This window comes from Oryctolagus cuniculus, chromosome 6 (assembly GCF_051225735.1).
Source record: "Oryctolagus cuniculus isolate XC-2025 breed Fujian yellow rabbit chromosome 6, ASM5122573v1, whole genome shotgun sequence".
Taxonomy (NCBI): Eukaryota; Metazoa; Chordata; class Mammalia; order Lagomorpha; family Leporidae; genus Oryctolagus; species Oryctolagus cuniculus.
In genome coordinates this window covers 31839926-31859650 of record NC_142872.1, presented here as the reverse complement: position 1 = coordinate 31859650, position 19725 = coordinate 31839926, and the positions used below count along the sequence as shown (strand labels likewise).

The 19725-nt window shown below is 47.3% G+C and overlaps 1 protein-coding gene and 1 long non-coding RNA gene across 17 annotated transcripts in view; one reads left to right on the top strand and one right to left on the bottom strand.

The window, feature by feature from the left end:
* The window catches only part of ARHGAP26 (Rho GTPase activating protein 26), a 448382-nt gene that overhangs the window by 105643 nt on the left and 323014 nt on the right, over positions 1-19725 (bottom strand). For 14 of the 15 annotated variants that reach the window (XR_016236252.1, XM_051844367.3, XM_051844371.3 and 11 more), the window contains one exon: positions 7003-7162. Coding sequence is in view for 13 of the 15 variants with exons in the window: in XM_051844367.3 (XP_051700327.3) it covers positions 7003-7162 (160 nt within the window). In the remaining 2 variants the exon portion in view is untranslated. Of the gene's footprint in view, positions 1-7002; positions 7163-19725 lie in introns of those variants that run through there. The other variant, XR_016236253.1, reaches the window with a different exon arrangement.
* LOC149126090 (uncharacterized) lies at positions 5392-17013 on the top strand. 2 transcript variants are annotated; one of them, XR_016236255.1, is made up of 3 exons: positions 5392-5928; positions 8584-8704; positions 8973-17013. It is a non-coding gene; the product is annotated as an uncharacterized LOC149126090 (long non-coding RNA). The 2 variants fall into 2 exon arrangements; XR_016236256.1 differs by lacking the exon at positions 5392-5928 and adding an exon at positions 7185-7499.

Below are 19725 nucleotides of genomic sequence, written 5' to 3'. Positions count from 1 at the left end.
CTGGGAGCTTTCATTTGTCAAGGAGTAAATTCAGATATTTCCCTATACCTTTCAAGACTGTTGACAAATGGGCTAAATCCAACTATGTGGCATTGTCTCATAGCATTTACTAACATGCAGCCCACAGTCCTTTCACAACCACAGAATCTCACGCCACGCAACCTCATTAATGGAAAGTTGCCCTCTTTGTCTCTACGCTTTCACTGCCTACAAAACTTCTATTTGCCATCAGAGCCCAATGCTAGCAGAATTAAATTATTTCTCCTCAGTTGTGCCACAACACTTGATTTGTTTTATCAGATTTAACTTACACCTGTATTATGATTAGTTATACCCTGAAAAAATAAGAGTTCCTTGGAAAAAACAACTTATTTATTCTCAGCCAACAACAGATACTTAGTAAATGTTTATTGCACTGAACACAAATTAACTAGAGTGGATTGCTATAGCTTTAGTTCTGAAAGTGGTTCTATGTCTAACCCTAGTTCTTATCCTAAGAAACTGCTTTGTAAACTCTTTGTACTTCAGGCTCATAATTTATGAAACAGAGCTAAAAATATTGACCTCACAGAGTTGCTGTGAAAATTGAATGAGATGATGGATATAACGCTGCCTCGCAAAGTAGCTTGTAATAAGCCATAATGATAAGCTGTAAGTAAAAGTTATTACTATTATTATTTTATTTCTAAACCATGTTCATTAAAAAGAACCATAAACTTCAACTGAGTAAACTAGTACGTATTGCCAATGTGGAAAACGGAAAATTACTGTGAGCTCACGAACATAATACCCCATCTTCTGGCTTTTCCCTGCTGCTGTGTCTTATTCTGGAACATAGATGTCTTAGAACTGTGTCAAACACTGCTCCCCTTCTGGGTCTTTTGGGAGAGGTGGAAGACAGAGTTGCTGAATCACTGTGACAGGGAGTGTAGTTGGCGTGCTTCGGACAAACTGGAGGTATACAATGCGTGTGACACACATCATGACGGTTCTGACTGAGGACACACAGGTGGGTTCTCTGTGAAAGGAGTGGCCTTGTGGGAGCTGTTTCTGGATTCACAGGTCCCAAGCTGAAGGTGTGTGGATGTGCCACCACCAACATCAAGGAGCTGATCTATGTTTTTATTTTTTTAAATCTTCATTTTTGCAGAGAGGGACAGAGTACAGACAGGCAGACAGACAGAGGTTTCCTTTTCACTGACTCACTCCACAGATGCCCAAGGGCCAGGGATGGGTTAGAGAGGGAGCTGGGAATGCAGTCCAGGGCTCTCATGTGGGTGGCAGGAACCTGAGCCATCACTGTTGCTTCCCAGAGTCTGCAAGAACTGGAGCCAGGAGCTGAAGCCAGTAACCAAACCCAGGTACGCTAATATCAGGCACAGGCATCTCAACTGCTAGACGAAGGCTTGCTCATTTTTAACCTTTGGGATGAATGTCTACTGTTAATACTTACAAAAAAGTAAAGAAACAGAGATAGAAAAACCAGGGAAAATAGAGAGGTCTTTTCCATTCTATTGAAAAAAAGTCATTTTGTCAGGTTACAGAAAATGAATTTTCCAGGTAGCAAGAACACCTATCTCCTTTAAAAAAAATATCAATATTAAGCACAAAAGCATTTTCCCAGCTTTTGACAGGTATGAGTTAGCTCTCCATACTGAGACTCACAAAGAGTACCTGAAGTCTGAACTTGCCACTACCATCACAAAGTCTGGTTGTGTAAAACTGTGGCAGTGCTGAAGACAGACAGATAAGCATCTTCTATAAAAAGTAGTGAGGAGCTGCTCGTACTCAGCACAAGCCCTGGATAGGAAACCAAAGCCTTCCCCAGAGGGAGCTAAACACAAATCCACCACACGTAGGGACATCACCTGCAAAGAAGACAGCCAGCAATTCTGTGTGTGTGTGTGTGCATGTGTGTGCATACGTGTGTGTGCGTGCGTGTGTGTAACTGCTCTTCCCATCCAGAGGCAGACTGCAGTTCCCTCACCTTACATCTGGCTGGACTTGTGACCTGCTTTGACAATGAGAATGTGGCAGAAGTGACACTCCATTTCTTGCAGGTCCAGGCTCTAACAGTCCCTGTTGTCCATGCCATCTTGCATGTTTGGGCTTGAAACAGAACCATGAGAGACCAAGGAGACAGAGAGGAGGCCATGGTGTTCCAGCCAATGGCTGGCAACCAAACCCCAGAAAGCTTGGTGCAAGACCATCTTGTATACTGTAGATTCAAGTCACGCCTCTGCAGCTGATACCAGAAGGGACCCATGGGCCCTCCCCACGCTTCTGAGCCACAGAGCCGAAAGGATAAAATCACTGTGTTCTAAGTCACTAGGTTTGCAGATGATCTGCTGTGTGGCAACAGACAACAACAATACACACCTGTGGTTCTCTCTGCCTGTCTACGGAGCAGCTCCAGTGGCTGCAGCCCTGGGCTCCTTTGCAGCACAATCTCCCATTTATTCCTAGATTCCTCCAAATCATTATGCAAGGCACAAAGTGCATTGCTTGTATGAAATATTTTTAACAATGCAAGAGGATGCTACAGTAGGAGCTGTGCAGAACCTGTGCATTTCCATGAGAAGGGAGCCTGCATAGGCCTCTCCCATGATCAGGGGGAGGTTTAGGGGCTACAGCAGTTTCTTCAAGTGGGGCTTCAGGATTCTGACCTCTGACCCTCATGACTACAAAGGAAAGCAGTCACTTCCAGACATTTATGTGTGGGTTCTTCTAGAAAATTATAGCCACACCTACCAGAATATTCCCTAAATATTATTACCTAAGACTTTAACACTGTGAATTTTATAGGACAAGTCTCTGACAATACGCCTCTCAGGATACAAACGTGCTCTGGACATGCTGGGTAAGTTTCCTAGGGGCAGAGAGTCTGTCCCAAGTGTTGTCTCCAGAAAGCAAGAGGCCCAGTCATGGCCCGGGACACAGGGCTCCGGTGGGGCCCAGGCTGTAGGCTTCCGAAGGAGACCGAGGCAGATCTCCCGACTTTAAATCAGGCCAGGTCTGGGGCTACATTTGAAAAAGGAGGCAAGGGGCAGGTGCTGCACAGTGATTCACATGGCTTGGGATGCCTGACTGCCATATCTGAGTGCCTGGGGCAGTCCCCGGCACAGTTCCCAATCCCAGCTTCTAACCACTGCGCGCTCTGAGAGGCAGCGGCTGGCGGCTCAGGAACATGGAAGCCTGCCACCCACACGGCAGACGCAGACTGAGTTCTGGGTTTCTGGCTTCAGCCTGGCCCAGCACCTGGCCTCTTGGGGGCATTTGTTCTCTCTGCCTTTCAACTAAAACTAAAAATAAATAAATAAGTAAATAAATAAATAAAAAGAGCCAAGTTGCCTTATTCTAGTTGTTTCTACTGGGAAGACACATCTGACAAATATTAGAGGCTTTCTCCCGAGCATATATGCAATTCTTGCAAACAACTCTGGCCTACCAGGAGCTCCACATCAAAATCCCCGTCCTGGTGGAAGGCGCACTTCAGTGCAGCCTTTGTCCCTGGAGCACTTGCCCTCACACTCCTTCACTGGCTCCCACAGAAACACCAATCTGTGATTCATCCCAGTCTCTGGCACAGATGAGCAGAGACGAGCACACAAGGAAGCCCGGCAACATTCTTTTTACGCGTGCATCACCAGATCAACGTCAGAGAGGGACGTAATTTACAGCCCATCAAATCAGGTGGGCACGAACATCAGGGTCTTGCCCATGTATTCATAGGCCACGACTTTATATTTCATTTCTATTTCTGCATGCCAAGCCCTACCAGCTTCTTTGCTGTGCTGGTAGCATCAGATCTTTCTGGCTCTGCAGTTACTTTTGAATGTTTTCTGGATTTGCAGGGCCCAAGGACTCCAAAACCAGTAAGAGTTCAAAGCTTGCTAGATGCTGTCTGCGGTAAGCCCAGGTGTGCCCTCCTGGAGCAGGAAGCATAACCGAAATGCTTCTTCTTTACAGATCTGTCCTAACATTTATGATAAAAAGTGCCACTCAGGGGAACAAAAACTTGACTTTTATTTTCAGAGAATCCTGTTGACACTGCTGAAAACAACAGCATACAGTTACTGACGCTTGCTACATGCCAAATCCTTCATATAAATCACCTCGTTTAATCCTCATACGCAGAAAAATTGCAGGAGCGTGGTGGACGGGTGGACCATCAAACTCGCTCCCTTCCCTCTGAGCACACACACTGCGTCTCCCAGCCTCCACAGCAATTGCAAGGAGCCCTGGCACTGCTTCTGGCCGATGGAATGCAGGAAAACACAGAGCAAGTACCTTGCAGGGGTGGCCTATAAAACCTCACGCAGTCTTCCAAACACTCTGTCTCCCCGTCTGCTGGCTGGTCACAGAGACGCTGCAAAGCCGAGGGCAGAGCTGCAAGCAGGAAGGAGTCTGGGTGGCTGAGTCAGTGCAGGGGATGCACCCTGACCCACACTGCGACGTTGCTACGTGAGCAAAAGACCAGTGCTGTTTTCCAAGTCACGGATGTTTTAGGGTTGGTATGGCTCTCCTAACGCTACTTTAGGGTTGCTCAGGCTCTACTTAATGTACTTTTCTGAGCACAGAGAGGTTACATAATTAGGATGCTCAGTAGTTGCCTAGCTAATAAGAGGTAGTGTATTTAAACCCAAGTTTTGAACCAACTGATCTGCTTATCATGTTTTATTCTGTTCCTCTTCATAAGTTCATTTTAATTACATGTTGCATAAATTGCTCCTAAACTTGATTTCTGTATCGGGGTGGGGGGTGTTTCTGTATTTGAGGGAGGTGGGTGGACTGAGCTCCATAGTTGGAGACAGAAAGATATTTTCCTCAAAGAAATCATCTCACTTCTCTATCACTTATTAACGAGTAAGAGGGGGACTGTGCTGCTTAAACAACTTGGTGGGGTATGCCTGTTGACTTGTGGAAACTTATACTGAGAGGTTCTCCAGGAGTTACACAATACTCCATGACAACTTTCCCCAAAACCTAACAGCTTAACACCACAAGCATCTCTCTCTCCTGGATTCTGTTTGTCTGGATTCTAGGAAAGGCTCATCAGGATGCTTCCTGCTCAGGATCTCTTAGGAGGCTGCCCACAAGATGTTGGCTCATGCTACTTCACCTGAAGGCTTGGTTAGGGCTAGAGGGTCTGCCTCCAAGGTGGTTCAGACAGACAGCTAGGAAGCTCATCTACTAGCCAGCAGGAAGTCTCAGTTCCTCCGCCCCCCCACCCCACCCCCAGACTGCATGCTGTCTTTACAAAGCGAGGGCTTATATCCCCAGTGAACAAGTCCAAAAGGCCAGGCAAAGGCCACAAGGCCTCTTAGCACCAGTCTCAGAAGTCACACTCATTATTTCTGCATTGCCTACTGATCCCACAGGCCAGGCCCATTCAGAGTCACCCAAGGGAGAGAAGGCCAACAGGCAAGGATGGGGCGCCATTCTGGAGGCCTAGCTGCCATAGTCATCCAACCCTTGTATACCAAGGGCCTACTGAGGAAGTGGGATCAATCAATGAACAAAAACAAAGTCTTGCACTCAGGAAGGAAATGATGGTACTTCAGAAAGTCTGTAGAAATGGAATGGGAAGACATGCTTATTCTGGTGCGAAACATCTTGAAGTCCCTGCGACACACTTTCCAACAACTTTCTGGATTAGCCCCACACACCAGTGGAGGTCAGACAGGCAATGGCTCTAATCAATAAGTACACTGCACTGTGTGCTCGAAAGTGCAGAGTGCAATGCAGAGATAAAGCAGGAGAAAGGGCTCGCTGGAGGGCGGGACTACTCATCAGGTAGACAGAAAGATCCAGACAGGCCTCACACACACAGTTTTATGGAGGAAGAGTGTCCCGGGCAATGGCAACAGCAGCGGCAGGAGCCTTCAGCTGGGAGTTTTGCAGCTGTGTCTAGGAGCAGTCCAGCAGGTGGGTGTGAGAGGGAAGCAGGAGATGAGGTCAGGGAAGCAGCGACAGTGAATGGAGATCGTGTAGGACTTGGCGGACTTCTGAGGGCTCCGCCTTTCACTCCGAAGCCACCGGATGGTTCTCAGCAGACGACAGATAGGCTCTGAATGTTACCATTTAAAAATATCATTCTGGCAACTGAATGGACAGGCTGAGGGAGGGTGGAGGCAAGGAAGCAAACGAAGAGGCACTTGTAATAATTCAGGCAAGGGGGGACGGCGGCTTACACTTATCAGTGTAGATGGTGAGGAATGGTCAGATTCTAATTTATTGTGCATGATTAATTCATAATCCTAGCAGAATTATCAAGCATAATTAATTCACTTGTCCCAGCCGAGTTTTTATTTAGGAAGAGCAGCATTTTTTATTGGCTCCCAGAGTTGTAGGTGACAAATGTTACCCTAGGGGACCCAGTGCAACCTCTGAGAAGTGTCACAGGGATCCACCACAGGCAGCATAGGGTAGGACAGATGGGTGAAGCTTCAAGGCCTCCACCCCAGGTGTACAAGGCTCCTAATGCAGGGCGAAGAAGTCTTCTTGAGAAGAACTTCAATGCCCTAAAATGCCAGACAGACCATACAGACACACACACACGCACACATACACACTACATGAAAAAATAAATCACTGATGAAATCAATCGACAAACTATAGGAAAAATATGTGCAGCACAAATGAAAAAAGTTTATAATCCTAATATTTAAAAACTCTTAGAAATTCTTAAGAAGACAATTAAGTGAAAAATGGGCAAAGGGCATTAAAAAATGAAGCTCCTAACACCTCCCTCACCAAGTTGTTGTGAAGATACAGTGATGACCTGGCACAGAATGCACGGTCCACACCACTGCTCACCACTGCCCCAGTACAACCACCACTGTTACCAGCAGTACCACCTCCCCTATGATTAGCATCACCACCATCACCACCACTGTTGGCAACTTCATCACCATCACAGAGGAAGAGCCAGCAGCAGTGCAAACCCGAGTCCACTCTGAAGACCAACTGAGTGCAGCTTCCCCTAAGGGAAGTCATTACCTTTTCATGGTTTTCTATTAAGATCTCGATGACAATATTCTGAAATTTGATATCCATGATGGCGGCTACGGTCTCTTCCTGAGGCCGCAAAAGGGTGGGTCCAAACACCACGCCAAGGTTGGCCACGGTCATCAAGTTCTGCTTGTGGTTGTTAGCAACACTGGGAAGAAAGGGAAAAAGGACATAGATGAGAGAAATGGTATCTGCGGAGTCAGCTGACTTGACCATTAGCCCTATGCTCTTCCCACCTTCCCATCGGAGACTTCTCATCTGCAGAAACCGGAAACTCAGACACCACGAGAGCCAACACTGAGACTTCTCTACTTGTATTTTTGTCTACCAAAGTGTCAGAAATCTTCAGCATCCAGACTATTTGCTGTTTCAGGATGTGACACTCCTCACCATTCCCATTTTACCTAAAATACCCAACCAATGAAGGCAACCATCTGCCAAGTCATGAACCTTTGTACATCTGAATCCCCGTTGTGCAACTCCAGGTAACTGCTAATCCCTCTTAGTTGCAACTTATGTCCTTGGCCGCTGTCTAAACCACTGAGCTCATTAGCATTTTCCCTAGTGCAAATATAAAAACTCTTGATGGCTTTAATTCATCTGCAAACACAGGCACAAAATAGACCTAATTTTTAAAATGGGCAGATCTGGATATTTAAAATCAGCTCAGGAAATTCAGCACTTCAGCGTATTAAAGCCCCATCAGATTAAACATGTGGTTCATAGTAAGTGAAACATGTGGCATAAACGGACATAAAAACATACTACTGGGTACTCATGTATATGCCTATGGATATGTCACTTATACTGAAAGCTGAAGGAACACACAGGGTCAGTTGTAGCTGGGACTGAGTAATTTGCTAAATACATATACATATTTTTGGATAAACAACTAGCTCCAAACATGTATCTGAACTTCATGCTGAGACCACCGTAACTTAGCTATAAAACTCAACTGTTCATGTGCTGCCCCCGGCATACAAAAATATACAAATCATCTACTGGCAACAAATAAGGTAAATGTTAATGCCACTGAGTATTGTTTGGAAAACATCAGGAGCTTCCCTAAATCACCTGCTGGACGAAGGAAGCCATTCATTACTAATTTGAAACTAGAGAGAAACTGGACAGAGCGCGGCAGTTAGCACAGATCCGCCTCCCCAGCATGTGGTACTATTTATACTGAGTATTTTTTCACAAGTCTATAAATGCATGCACTGTTTCTCTTGTATACTTCTATTTTGCAAGAGGAAGAGAGTCACACTGCCGTAAGTGCTGAGTTTTAAGCTGAGCCTCCATTGAAACACCAGTTTTATCAACCAGTTTTACCAGCATGTGTGTGCTTCTCTATAATGTTTTTAGGCCTAAGAGCTTTCATCTAACTTCCTCCTTCCAAAGGGGCAGGGTGCGGTGAGGTGTCAAACTTTCACGAAACTTGCTTTTCGATGGCTAAGCCAGACTTGCAGGGCAGAGCGAGTCCACCGGTATTCAGGCCCATTTCTGGTCCACCTAAAGATATTTGATCAACATTTCCTTGGTCCTAGCTGAGCCTCTCGCTTTTACTCGTAGTTCTCCCACTCTGCCTGGAACCACGGCACGTCTGCACAGCCTGCCAGAGTGAACACAGACGGTCAAGTTCTCACCTGCCAAAGGAGAGACACGTGCGTTCCGGGCAGCAGTCAATCACCAGGTATGCATATTTACAAGCTGCTTTTAGCATCACTGCTTTCAACATCAGCTCCTGTGTGTGGGACGGGAATTCTATGTCCTTATACTTCCCCTCCCAAATGAGCTAAGTCAGTAGACTTATTACCTCTCTTGTCACAAAAGTCCCTTATGCAAGTGAATCAACCGGCTATTTATGTATGAAAGCACTTTCAAATTGTAGGCCGATATAAAAAAGCATGGTTTGGATGATGGTCATTTTTCACCATCGTGCTTCTCCCGTCTTCACACAGAGAACTCAACCAACAGCTCCTAACCAGGCTCTCCGACTCCTGGGCCACCACCAGTTACTGTCTGAAACCCAGCTCTGAGCACACAAGTCCCACACCTCTCCCAGCTGCTGCAGAGAAAACACAATGGTGGGACAACTGAGAAGTGCTTAGCAATGCTTCTATTATCCTACTGCTCTGATAACGACTGGAAACCTCTGGTGTGCCCATTGTTCATTTGATATAAAGTCTGAATGCATAAAACAGCACATCTTTGCCACCTTCCAGCTCTGGGTCCCTGGGCAAGTGACTCTGTATGTCTAAGCTCTGAGTTCCTCTTCTTTGAAAAAAAAAAAAAAAAAAAAAGTGGGGGAGCTGTGCTGGGCAGATCTGTTGCAAGAGACAACTGTGCAGACAAAGTGTGATCATGCATGGGAAATGCAGTGTTTTAATAATTCATTCTGAGCTCTCTACTTTCATACCCCTGTGCCTTTGACTTTGTCATTTCTCTGCCTAGAACGTTGGTACTGCTCTGTCTTTCCTTGCAGACATCTACAAAGCTCAGCTCTAACAGCCGCCTTCCTTCTGTGCTCCCCCTCCTCTTTTCCCAGTCGGCCACCCCGATCCAGGCATGCACCTCACCATGCTGATGTCTCCACCTGCCCGAGCAGAGGCACCGTCCTAAGTGACTTGGTAGCACCCGTGCTCCTAAGCACTGTGCCTGGCAGCGAAGAGAAACAGCAAATGGTCGCAACGCGAGGGAGCTTCTGTGCAGACATAAAACAGCCACTCTGGACTCAGCTACTTCCTCATAAAACTTTAAACTTTATTGATGATTTTGGGGGAATGTAGCTCGACTATCCCAACCTCCCTTCTCTGTCTTGAACTGCGTTCTGTTGCTTAGATTTAATTAATGAGTAGTAATTACTCTGATTTGCAGGCTCCAGTGCCCCCAAGGTATTTGGATAAAAGGTACAGTAATTCTGGATCAGCAACTCAGAATACGAATAGGCTTGAGGCTACCTAACATAATTCATTTCCCTTTTAATGATCCGTCGTTTTATTTTAGAACTTAACAAACACCCTGATCTACATCTCAGCAAACTTTCAGGAGAAAAGGTGCACCTTCCATTCCTAACTACCATTATCTTTTGGCATACAGAGTAATAGATTGATCTGTCACTTGATTATTACTGCTCACAACTTGCTCCAGCTAGGTTCATTACTCCAGAATGAATTATTAATGACTTGAGATCTCTGTGTATCCCAGAGAGAAAGAGCTAGACCTCAGCCTCTGCTGGCACCAGCCATCCATTAGAGCTTGATGGATTTACAGATGTGTGGGAAGCAGGCTGGCAGGGCGCTGGGAAGCCGGTCCAGCAGAGGCCACGGGACTCATTCATTAGCGGGGCCCATAAAACGCGGAGAGCCTGCTTTCTGTTTTGGTAACTGAGCTGCCTGAGCTCCTCCTCACAGCTCAGACAGTCGTGTCGAGTCTTGACTTAGAATCCACACACAGCATTTTCTTGTGCACTGCACACTGCACCCCAGGAGTCTTTGGCACAAGTTTTTCTGGCCCCTGTGTCCGCATGGACCACTCTGCTGTGGCGCCTTCTGAGACGACCGCCAAGCTGGCAGTCTTCCTCTAAAGGCCGCAGAGACACACACAGGTGCACTGCAGTTTCCACTCAGGGAGGCTCAGTTCCTTCTGTGTTTGCTGCATCTCCTGGGAAGCAGCCCACATGCAGGGAAGAACCTGGGGCATTTGCACCCCATGGTACCCGCCACTCCCTCATGCACGGCCATCAATGAGCAAAGAGCAGGTTTGGAGGAAAATGGCCTTGGCAGAGGGGTCTCCCACCACTTCTGCTTTAAGGGAAAATAGATGAGGACTCTGTGTTGGTCTGACACCCCCTGAGAGGCCGGAGGAGGCAAATCACTGCCAGATGAGGGCGGTGGTGATGATGCTGGTAGGGGAGCAGAGAGGAGCTAACCCTTCTGGGTTCTCTAAAGCAGAGACCTTCATGCTGTCACAGGGGTCACGTCTGCTTTACTGGAGTTTAAATAAAAGCTCTGTGAATGCTAGGCAGTACTGTACTGTGACAGACCAGCCCTGAAGGACTCCAACAACACACAGGCGTGTTGTGGGGTCAGCAAACAGCTTCCTCGTGAGGCCTGCAGCACCAGGTTGAGCAAACTCCAAGCTGAGCCTGAGCTCCACGGGACACTATGAAGTGACGGGCTGGCCACGTCTGTGACGGGCGGATGGTGCAGCACAGCCCGCCCCCACCCATCTGTCGTCCTTGATTTGCTTGCTTCACCCTCCAATGTTGAATCAAAATGAGAACTTAGACTTGAGGGGGTTTAATACTTGACAAAAAGCTCTGTAACAACTTTTTATATTGATCTGACTTTCATAATAAATCTAGAATCTTAGCTCCCAAACGCAAGACAGAAAATATATCTTACCACGCACGATGGCGCCAGGACATACGGACCTGCATTCACACATAAATGCGTGTACACACACATGTCAGAAATGGAATCTCAGAAATGGTATGCGTGATGCATTCTGGTACTTTTCTATTCTAGTCTGCTTTTTAATGTACTAAAAGGATGTCACAACTCACTGATGCACCATGAAATACAATGCGAGAAACAGTGTAAGAGTACAGAGTGCAAATATTATCTCCAATTTACAAATGTGGAAAACAAGGCCAACGATGCCACTATGGTATAGTGGCTGGGGTCAGACACTCCTAGCTGAATGACAAGGCAAATGGCGTGGCCTCTCCAAACCTGTTTCCACATAGAAATGGGAGCAGAAACGCCTCCCTCATAAAGTTGGAAGGCTGATAAAGGGTGATTATGTAAGTAGATCTCTTGGCATGAGGTAATGGCTTAATAAATGGTAACTACTATTGTCACAGCAGCAATGAAGGTCGTGGTAGGTGAAGTAGCAGGTGCCAATTTCAGCCACGCTTTTAGATGGTGGTTTTACCCGGTATATCTTGTTCAGGAACTTCTAGCAGTATGCTTCTGCCCTGTCCACCTGTATTTCAAAGACTTCTGTTCCTTTATTTGCATTTTCGTTCCTTTTTTTTTTTTTTTTTAAATGACAGGTAGAATTACAGACAGTGAGAGAGAGAGACAGAGAGAAAGATCTTCCTTCCGTTGGTTCACTCCCCAAATGGCCGCCACGGCCGGCACTGTACCGATCCGAAGCCAGGAGCCAGGCGCTTCCTCCTGGTCTCCCATGCGGGTGCAGGGGCCCAAGCACTTGGGTCATCCTCCACTGCCTTTCCGGGCCACAGCAGAGAGCTGGGAGCAACCGGGACTAGAACCCGGCTCCCATATGGGATGCTGGCACTACAGGCAGAGGATTAACTAAGTGAGCCACAGCGCCGGCTCCTTTTGTTCCTTTTTTTTAAAAAAAATCGTGAAATATTTCAAACCTGAAGGACAGGTCAAAGCACAACAGTACATATTTCCTAAAAGCATCTCTGCCACGTCATGCTGAGAGCCTCTTTTGAAGCTAAAACAAAGCCACCAGACTCACCAACCTGCCTACAAGTTCTCCCCTAACCACCCGAAGCCCAGTGCCCTGGAAAACCCAGCTCTGGGCACTGTCCTGGCCAGGGGACCACAACAAGCCCTCTCCTCTAAACCATATGTCTCAGTCCATCACAGGGGACACTCCTCCTTTCCCAAGTGCCCAAAGGTTGGAAGCTGGATCATGACCTTGGAGTGCGCCCTCTACAACACACAGGCAGGTACACGAGGGAGGCCCAAGGTTACTAATTCTGGAAGTGGGTGAGTAGGTGAGTACCTAATATACAGAAATATCCCTTTTCTCTCTACCACTCTCTCAGGGAAGCTCCAAGATCTGAGGCTTCAGGAGTCAGCGGAAACGAAGAAGATGGCATTACTAGTTTTCTTGTGGTTAACCACATACATTTAGTTTCCAGCGTTGGTTTCTTTAAAAAATGTGTGTGTGTATATAAATATATATCTAATATATGTTGCAATACATTTATTTGGAAGACAGAACGACAGAGATAGAGAGACTGAGAGATCTTTCATCTGCTAGTTCAACTCCCCCACTATGGCCATCAAAGCCATGGGCCTGGGACTCCATCCTTGTCTCCCACTTGGGTGGCAGAGGCCCAAGCACTTGGGTCATTGTCTGCTGTCTTCCCAGGAGCAATAGCAGGCAGTTGGATCCGAAGTGGAGCAACGGAACCTGGGCTTCAATATAGGATGCTGCAGGCACTGCAAGCACCTAAACACTGGCCCTTCCGGGGTGGTTAACATAGCTCTCTTCACTGTCCTCAAACTCATTCTTAGCATAGTAGGGGAGCCCCACCAGCACCGGTGGTGTGTTTTCTCATCCTCAGCCTGCTGTAGAAGCTGCCTGGACACCACAAGGTGTGGGTACTGAGGAGGTCTCCACGGGGACCATCTGTCAGAGCAACATACCCAGCCTGGGTGGCCTGCCCCAGTGGCTGGGATGGGGGCACATTCACCAACCACAGGAAGCATCTTTGTGGGAACGGCAATCGAGAGAGCAGCCAGGCTCTGAGTAACTGAGTGCCGATGACACATACTGATGCACAGAATCTTATTCTGTGCGAGTGCCCTTCAGGGCAGGGAGGCAGCACTTCTGCGGCCATCACTTTACAGGTGAGGAAACCGAAGCCCGCAGAAAGAACCTGCCCAAGGCCACACAGCTAACGAAGGCAGAGCAGAAGTCAGCAGAGCCCACACTCCTAACCACAGCTCTCTGCTGCTCCCACATGACCACAGGCGAGTGCAGCAGAGGCTAAGGAGGCATTCTTTCCTCTGGGAAGACTCAGTCAAAAGTGCATACAGGGGTGGTGTTTGGCTTAGAGGTTAGGATACTGGGTGGGATGCCTACTTCCCATGTAGGACTAAGCCATGGCCCCACTTTCAAGGCTGACCCTTGAAGGCAGTGGTGATGACTCAATTAGCTGGATCCCTGCCACCCACATGGGAGACCTGGATCGAATTCTGGTTCCTGGCTTTAGCTCGTTGCTGCAGACATTTGGGGGAGTGAACCAGCAGATGGGATTGCTTTCTCTCAAATACACAAATGCATTTTTTAATAAATGAGAAGAACTGGAAGAAGAGATTTGAAAAAAAAAGGGATGGGGAGAGAATATTAATGCCTAAGAGAGCAACAAAGGACCATAACTCTGCTCCTTCCCTTTGCTGCAGCAAGCCATGCCTGTGTGCATGACAAAATTATGAAAATGATGAACTACCCATAAGATATGATGATATTCCATTTATAGTCGGTGGCACAGACAGCTGCTTCCTACCGGGGAAAGGGTGAGTGCGTCACACTGAGAGAGAAGAATGAAGTGAAAGAAACAGGAGGGGGACTGCAAAATGGTCTCTGTAGCCCCCGAAAGGACAATGAGAGCCATGCCTGTGTCCCCCTAGCCTGCACTGCTTTCATCCGAGGACTTCAAAGCACTGAGTAACTGGCCAAGTGTCCCCCTCACTGGTGATCCAGACAGAGAGGCCTGCAGAGGCGTTAAGTGTTGGCCAGCATCACTTATGTTCACTTTTACCTGCACTTGCAGAGGCTCGCTGGGAATCAAAAAACTCTTTAGAGAAAAGCAAGAGGGATTAGGTGGAATGCAAAAAAAAGGCAAAGTACCTCTATGCATATCGCTTGCAACTGAAAGCAGAGATGTTCTGAAATCTGAGCACGAGGCCAGCTCTGACTTCTCTGCTATCCTCTGACCCAACTCTACTGTTTAAAGCCCACCAAAGGCTTCTGTTTTTAATTTCGAGTTGAAAACCCTTGGCATGCAGTCCCCCAAAATTGAACACAGATCTGCCATATGATCCGATGATTCCACTGCTGTGTCTATAACCAGAAGCGAACTGAAACCAGAGGAGAATTGAAAGCAAGGCCCTGGAGAGGTATCTGCACACCCATCTTCATAGCAGCAGCACTCACAGCAACTGCAATGAAGCAACACAAGTGGGTGACGGGCTACGCAAACAACATGCGCGGAATATTACACAGTCTTAAAAAGGAAGGACATGCTGACACATGCTACAACAGGGACAAACCTCAAGGACAAAAGTACAGTAAGTGAAAGAAGCCAGTCATGAAAAAACAAATACTGTCTGACTACTTACATGAGGTACTTTGAGTAGTCAAAATCATACAGAGAGAAAGTGGAACGGTGGGTGCCAGGGGTCGCAGGAGAGAGAATGGGTGCAGAGTTCCAGTTTTCCAAGAGGAAAAGTTCTAGAGACGGGTGGTGGTGAACCATCCCAGTATAACCACACAATATAGATGTGTTAATACCACTGAACAGTGCACTTAAACTTGGTTAAGAGGGTAAACTCTGCATCATATGTATTAAAACCAGAAAGACAAGAGAACCTTCGGCACGGCCGGCAAGGTCCCCCGGCGCCGAGCTTATCTCTCACAGCCCTTCCCTGTGCTCTTTGATCTCTGGCTGGAAAACCTCTTGGGGCATCAGGGTCTTCCTCCTGCAGGCAGATGCCTGCTGCCTGGGAAGCCCTGCCACCTCCGTTTCTCTAGCTCTTCTCCTACTCACTTGCTCAGAGAGGCCCTTCTGGACACCCACTTTGGGTCAGAGCCAGCACAATAATTCTAAATCCCGAAGTACCCTTCCCAGCACTTACTGAATTATGAAATAGGTCACCACTCACGGAACCGCCACTGTCTGTCTCGCCCATTTCCCAGAAGCTCCAGGAGGCCAGGACTGGCACCAGCCTTCCTCATCGCCATATTCCCATGCTCAGCACAGAGCCAGCCACATCACGTGGGTCAAAGAAGTCCCGTGGATGGTCTGGGAGGCCACCTTCTTCTAAGGGCACCAAAGCTGAGCTGCACCGCATGCCTGAATAAGGCTCTGTGTGACCTGCTGGGATCTCAGAACCTCTGTCACGCTGGGGCCAGTGGGGGCAGCAGCCAGGGCAGCTGATCCTGATCTGATGAGGTCACATCACAAGCCAGGCATCTCTCCTTGGCTACACTAATCTGGAAGGTAGAAAGGCCCGTAAACTATTCCTGGAGTAAAATAATCATTACTGTATGTATTACCTAATACACATCACATAACACAGCATAAGCCCACACTGCGAGACAACTCTCCTTCCAAAACATTTCATTGTAGCTTTTAGGATAGTAGCTCCGGTGTCTCCCCTTTTCCTTTATCCATTTCTGAGATCCTTTTACGTCCTGCCTGCTTCTGATTACTATGGTTGCCACCAATAATAGCAGCAGCAGCAGCAGCTAACATTAACAGAGCATTCACCATGAGCCAGGCGTTAACACTCCATCAGTCACCTCATCTGGTCTCTAAAATAACCCTACGAGGTACGTCCCATTACCATCTCACATGAAGAAGCTGAGACTCAACAAATTCAGAAATTACCCAGGGTCACATCTCTAGCAAGATTACAGCTAGAATGTGAAGCCCAACAGTTTCCAGGCAGGTTTATAAGTTCCTGCTCTTAAATGCTCCAGTGCAAAGCAGAGTAAGTGTGTGTGTGCATGAGTGTGTTATATAAAACACATGCACTACATGTCCTGTCATTTTCTATCTCACTTGCTTCTGCTCTTTCCCACATGGCTTAACCTTGAAGAGATCATAGGGCAAAGGAGAACACGATTTTCTTTAAAAAGATATTTTAAAAGCAAATGAAGGGATGAAGGGGTCCAGCACTGTGGCACAGACGGTAAAGCCGCCACCTGCAGTGCTGGCATCCCATATGATCACCGGTTCAAGTGCTGGCTGCTCCACTTTCCATCCAGCTCTCTGCTATAGCCTGGGAAATCAGTAGAAGATGACCCAAGTCCTTGGGCCCCTGTAACCACATGGGAGACCTGGAAGAAGCTCCTGGCTCCTGGCTTTGGATCAGTGCAGCTCTGGCCGTTGCGGCCAACTGGGGAGTGAACCAGCAGATGGAAGACCTCTCCCTCTCTCTACCTCTCCTTCTCTCCGTGTAACTCTTTCAAATAAATAAATAAATCTTAAAAAAAAAAAAAAAAAAAAAAGCAAACGAGAGGGGGCCAGCGCTGTGGCACAGTGGGTTAAAGCCCCGGCCTGCAGCACTGGCATCCCATATGGGCACCAGTTCGAGTCCCAGCTGCCCCACTTCTGATCAGCTCTCTGCTGATGTGTGTGGGAAGGCAGCAGAAGATGGTTCAAGTCCTTGGGCCCTTGCACCCACGTGGGAGACCTGGAGGAAGCTCCTGGCTCCTGACTTTGGATCGGTGCAGCTCTGGCTGTTGCAGCCATTGAGGAGTGAACCAGCAGAGGGAAAATCTCTCTCTTTCTCTGTCTCTGTCTGTCTCTCTCTTCCTTTCTGTGTGTGTGTGTAAGCATGTGTCTACCTCTCTTTGTAACTCTGTCAAATAAATAAAAAATAAATCTAAAAAAAAAAAAGCAAATGAGGACATTAGGTTCATCTATATTCACCCCTACTCTAAAATTGGAGTTTTCCATTGATGCTAAACTAACCTGGGTGATGGGAACTACTGGAATCCCCTCCGGAACAGGCCAAATTCCACTAACAACAACAACAGTACCTGGGCTGTAAGCGTCCTTGTTTTCCTAAGTGAGTCAGAGACTAAAAGCAGGCCAGCCTGACGTCCCATTTGCCCGCACAGTCTTGGCTGCCGGTACGTGAAGAGTCTCACGCATAGGGAAAGCACATTCCTTACATGTCAGCTCTCACTGATTACCTTCCACCCTTCTGGTCCTGGACGGTTTGGGCTTTAGCAAACAGCTGTACTCTCGGGCCTATTCCCCAGAGCAGGATTCACCTAAACAGACACTGGGCCGGCAGAGAAGCTGACTCAGGAAGTCCTTCTTCCTGGAAAATTACTTCCCTATTTCAAATTACATAATAATCCATTTTAAAGTCCAATGTAATTAACATTCGCACGGCATTTTACAGTTTATAAAGTGCTTCCACATTCATTATCACAGATTTATTGATTAGTTCTCAGATCCAGAGAGAGATGCCAAGAAGGCAAATAGAAGTACAAAAATGGTATGTGGGCCTGCCAATCTGATGTAACCAAAGGCTGCAAGTGCATCACTTCCTGTTGCTGGACACCTCCTTCAGCCAGACAGCCTACCACTTTAAGTTAGCACTGTCCAGAGGCAGGCCACGGAGGTATTGCTTTAGGACTTCCTACCCATGGAAGGAAGCATAAATTGACACAGTACAGAGATCAACAGTGCATCATTTATTTTAAATCACCAACTATTTTATTTTTGAGTGCTTCCTGTGCACCATGGACTGCCTTAAGTGCTGGCGACAAAGCAGTGAACAAACAGACCCCTGTCCCCAGTCCCCTGCCTTACAGAAGCCTATCATCTTTAGGGCTAAGGCAGATATTAAGCAAACAACATTCATGGTGCTGCGGTGAAACAGGAAAAAAAGGAGTAGGGAGTATTGGGGAGATGTTTGGAGCTTTACACAGGCGGTCAGGCCAGTCTCACTGGGAAGGAGATGCAATGACCCCCCCCCACAGGAGGTAAGGAAGTAAGTCCCCGCAGACAACTGGGAAGAAGGCTACAGGCAAAGAGCAGGTGCAAGTGCCTAAAGGCAAGAACATGCAGGACAGATGGAGACACCAAAGGAAAGCCAGCAGACTTGAGCTGAGCAAGAGAGAAAGTCGGAGAGGTGATAGACTTGGGGCAGCACATCCCAGAGAACTCTGGAGACCACTACAAGGGCTTGATTCTTCACAGAGGAAGTCGAAAAGCAATCAGAAAATTCTCATCTGAAGAGTTATTCAATACCAGTCATTCCTCTCTCAGGCAGAAAGGTTGCAACCACTGGGACCTAAGCACTTGAATTCCATGTGTTGCTTAACTCTCAAAAGGGGAGATAAGGACTTCACAGAGGAGCATCAAGTCTATGGAGAGAATTTAAGACATGTCCAAACCAGAATACAGCACTGTTCCCATTGTCTCTGAGTAACGGAAACGTACCAGGCACAGGGCTTCTGTTAACCTGGTAGGTCCTTCGGCCATTCCTTGCTTTCCCTGCACTGGGAATCCTGGGAGGACAGAATGCTCAGTCAGACCTGCCAGGGACTGAGAGTCAGCAACAGCCCCTGTGTGCTCGTTACCTGCTCTCCAGTGATAACCATCCGTGAACAGCACCACTGTCAAACATCTCAGTGAAATACTGGCTTTAACACTGTAGCAATCTTTAATTAGCTGAAATAAGCGCCAGTCTTCTGAAGCCAGATTCCTATTACAAGTCCCCTTTTACAGATAAAGTAACAGGGACAAAGGGAGCGAAATCAAAGTTCAAAGGATTAGCCTTTAGTCAGACGGCTCAGTTCCACCAAGAGCAGCGGCTCTGACACCGGGCATTGGGAGCCTCTCACTGCCCATGAAATGCAGGCCTCATTTCCACCTCCATGGAAATGATCATAATCTTTTCTGGAAGGAGGATCAAATCCACAGATGGGATTATGGGAAATATTACCCAGACAGACTGACAACTTGACTGTGGGGGCGGGGGACACTCACATACATGCCCACCCTGGGTAATTTATTTCCTTTCATGGAGACCTTTCAATAAGGGGCACAACCCCGCTGACTGGGATTTTTCTGAAAAAGGGGTGCACTTCCACCCCCAAAAAGGAAATTGACAATTATGTTCTTCACCATGAGTCCGAAACAAAAACTGAGGCTAAGGTTGAAAAAGTTGGCTTGAATTCAAGGGCAAATGTACT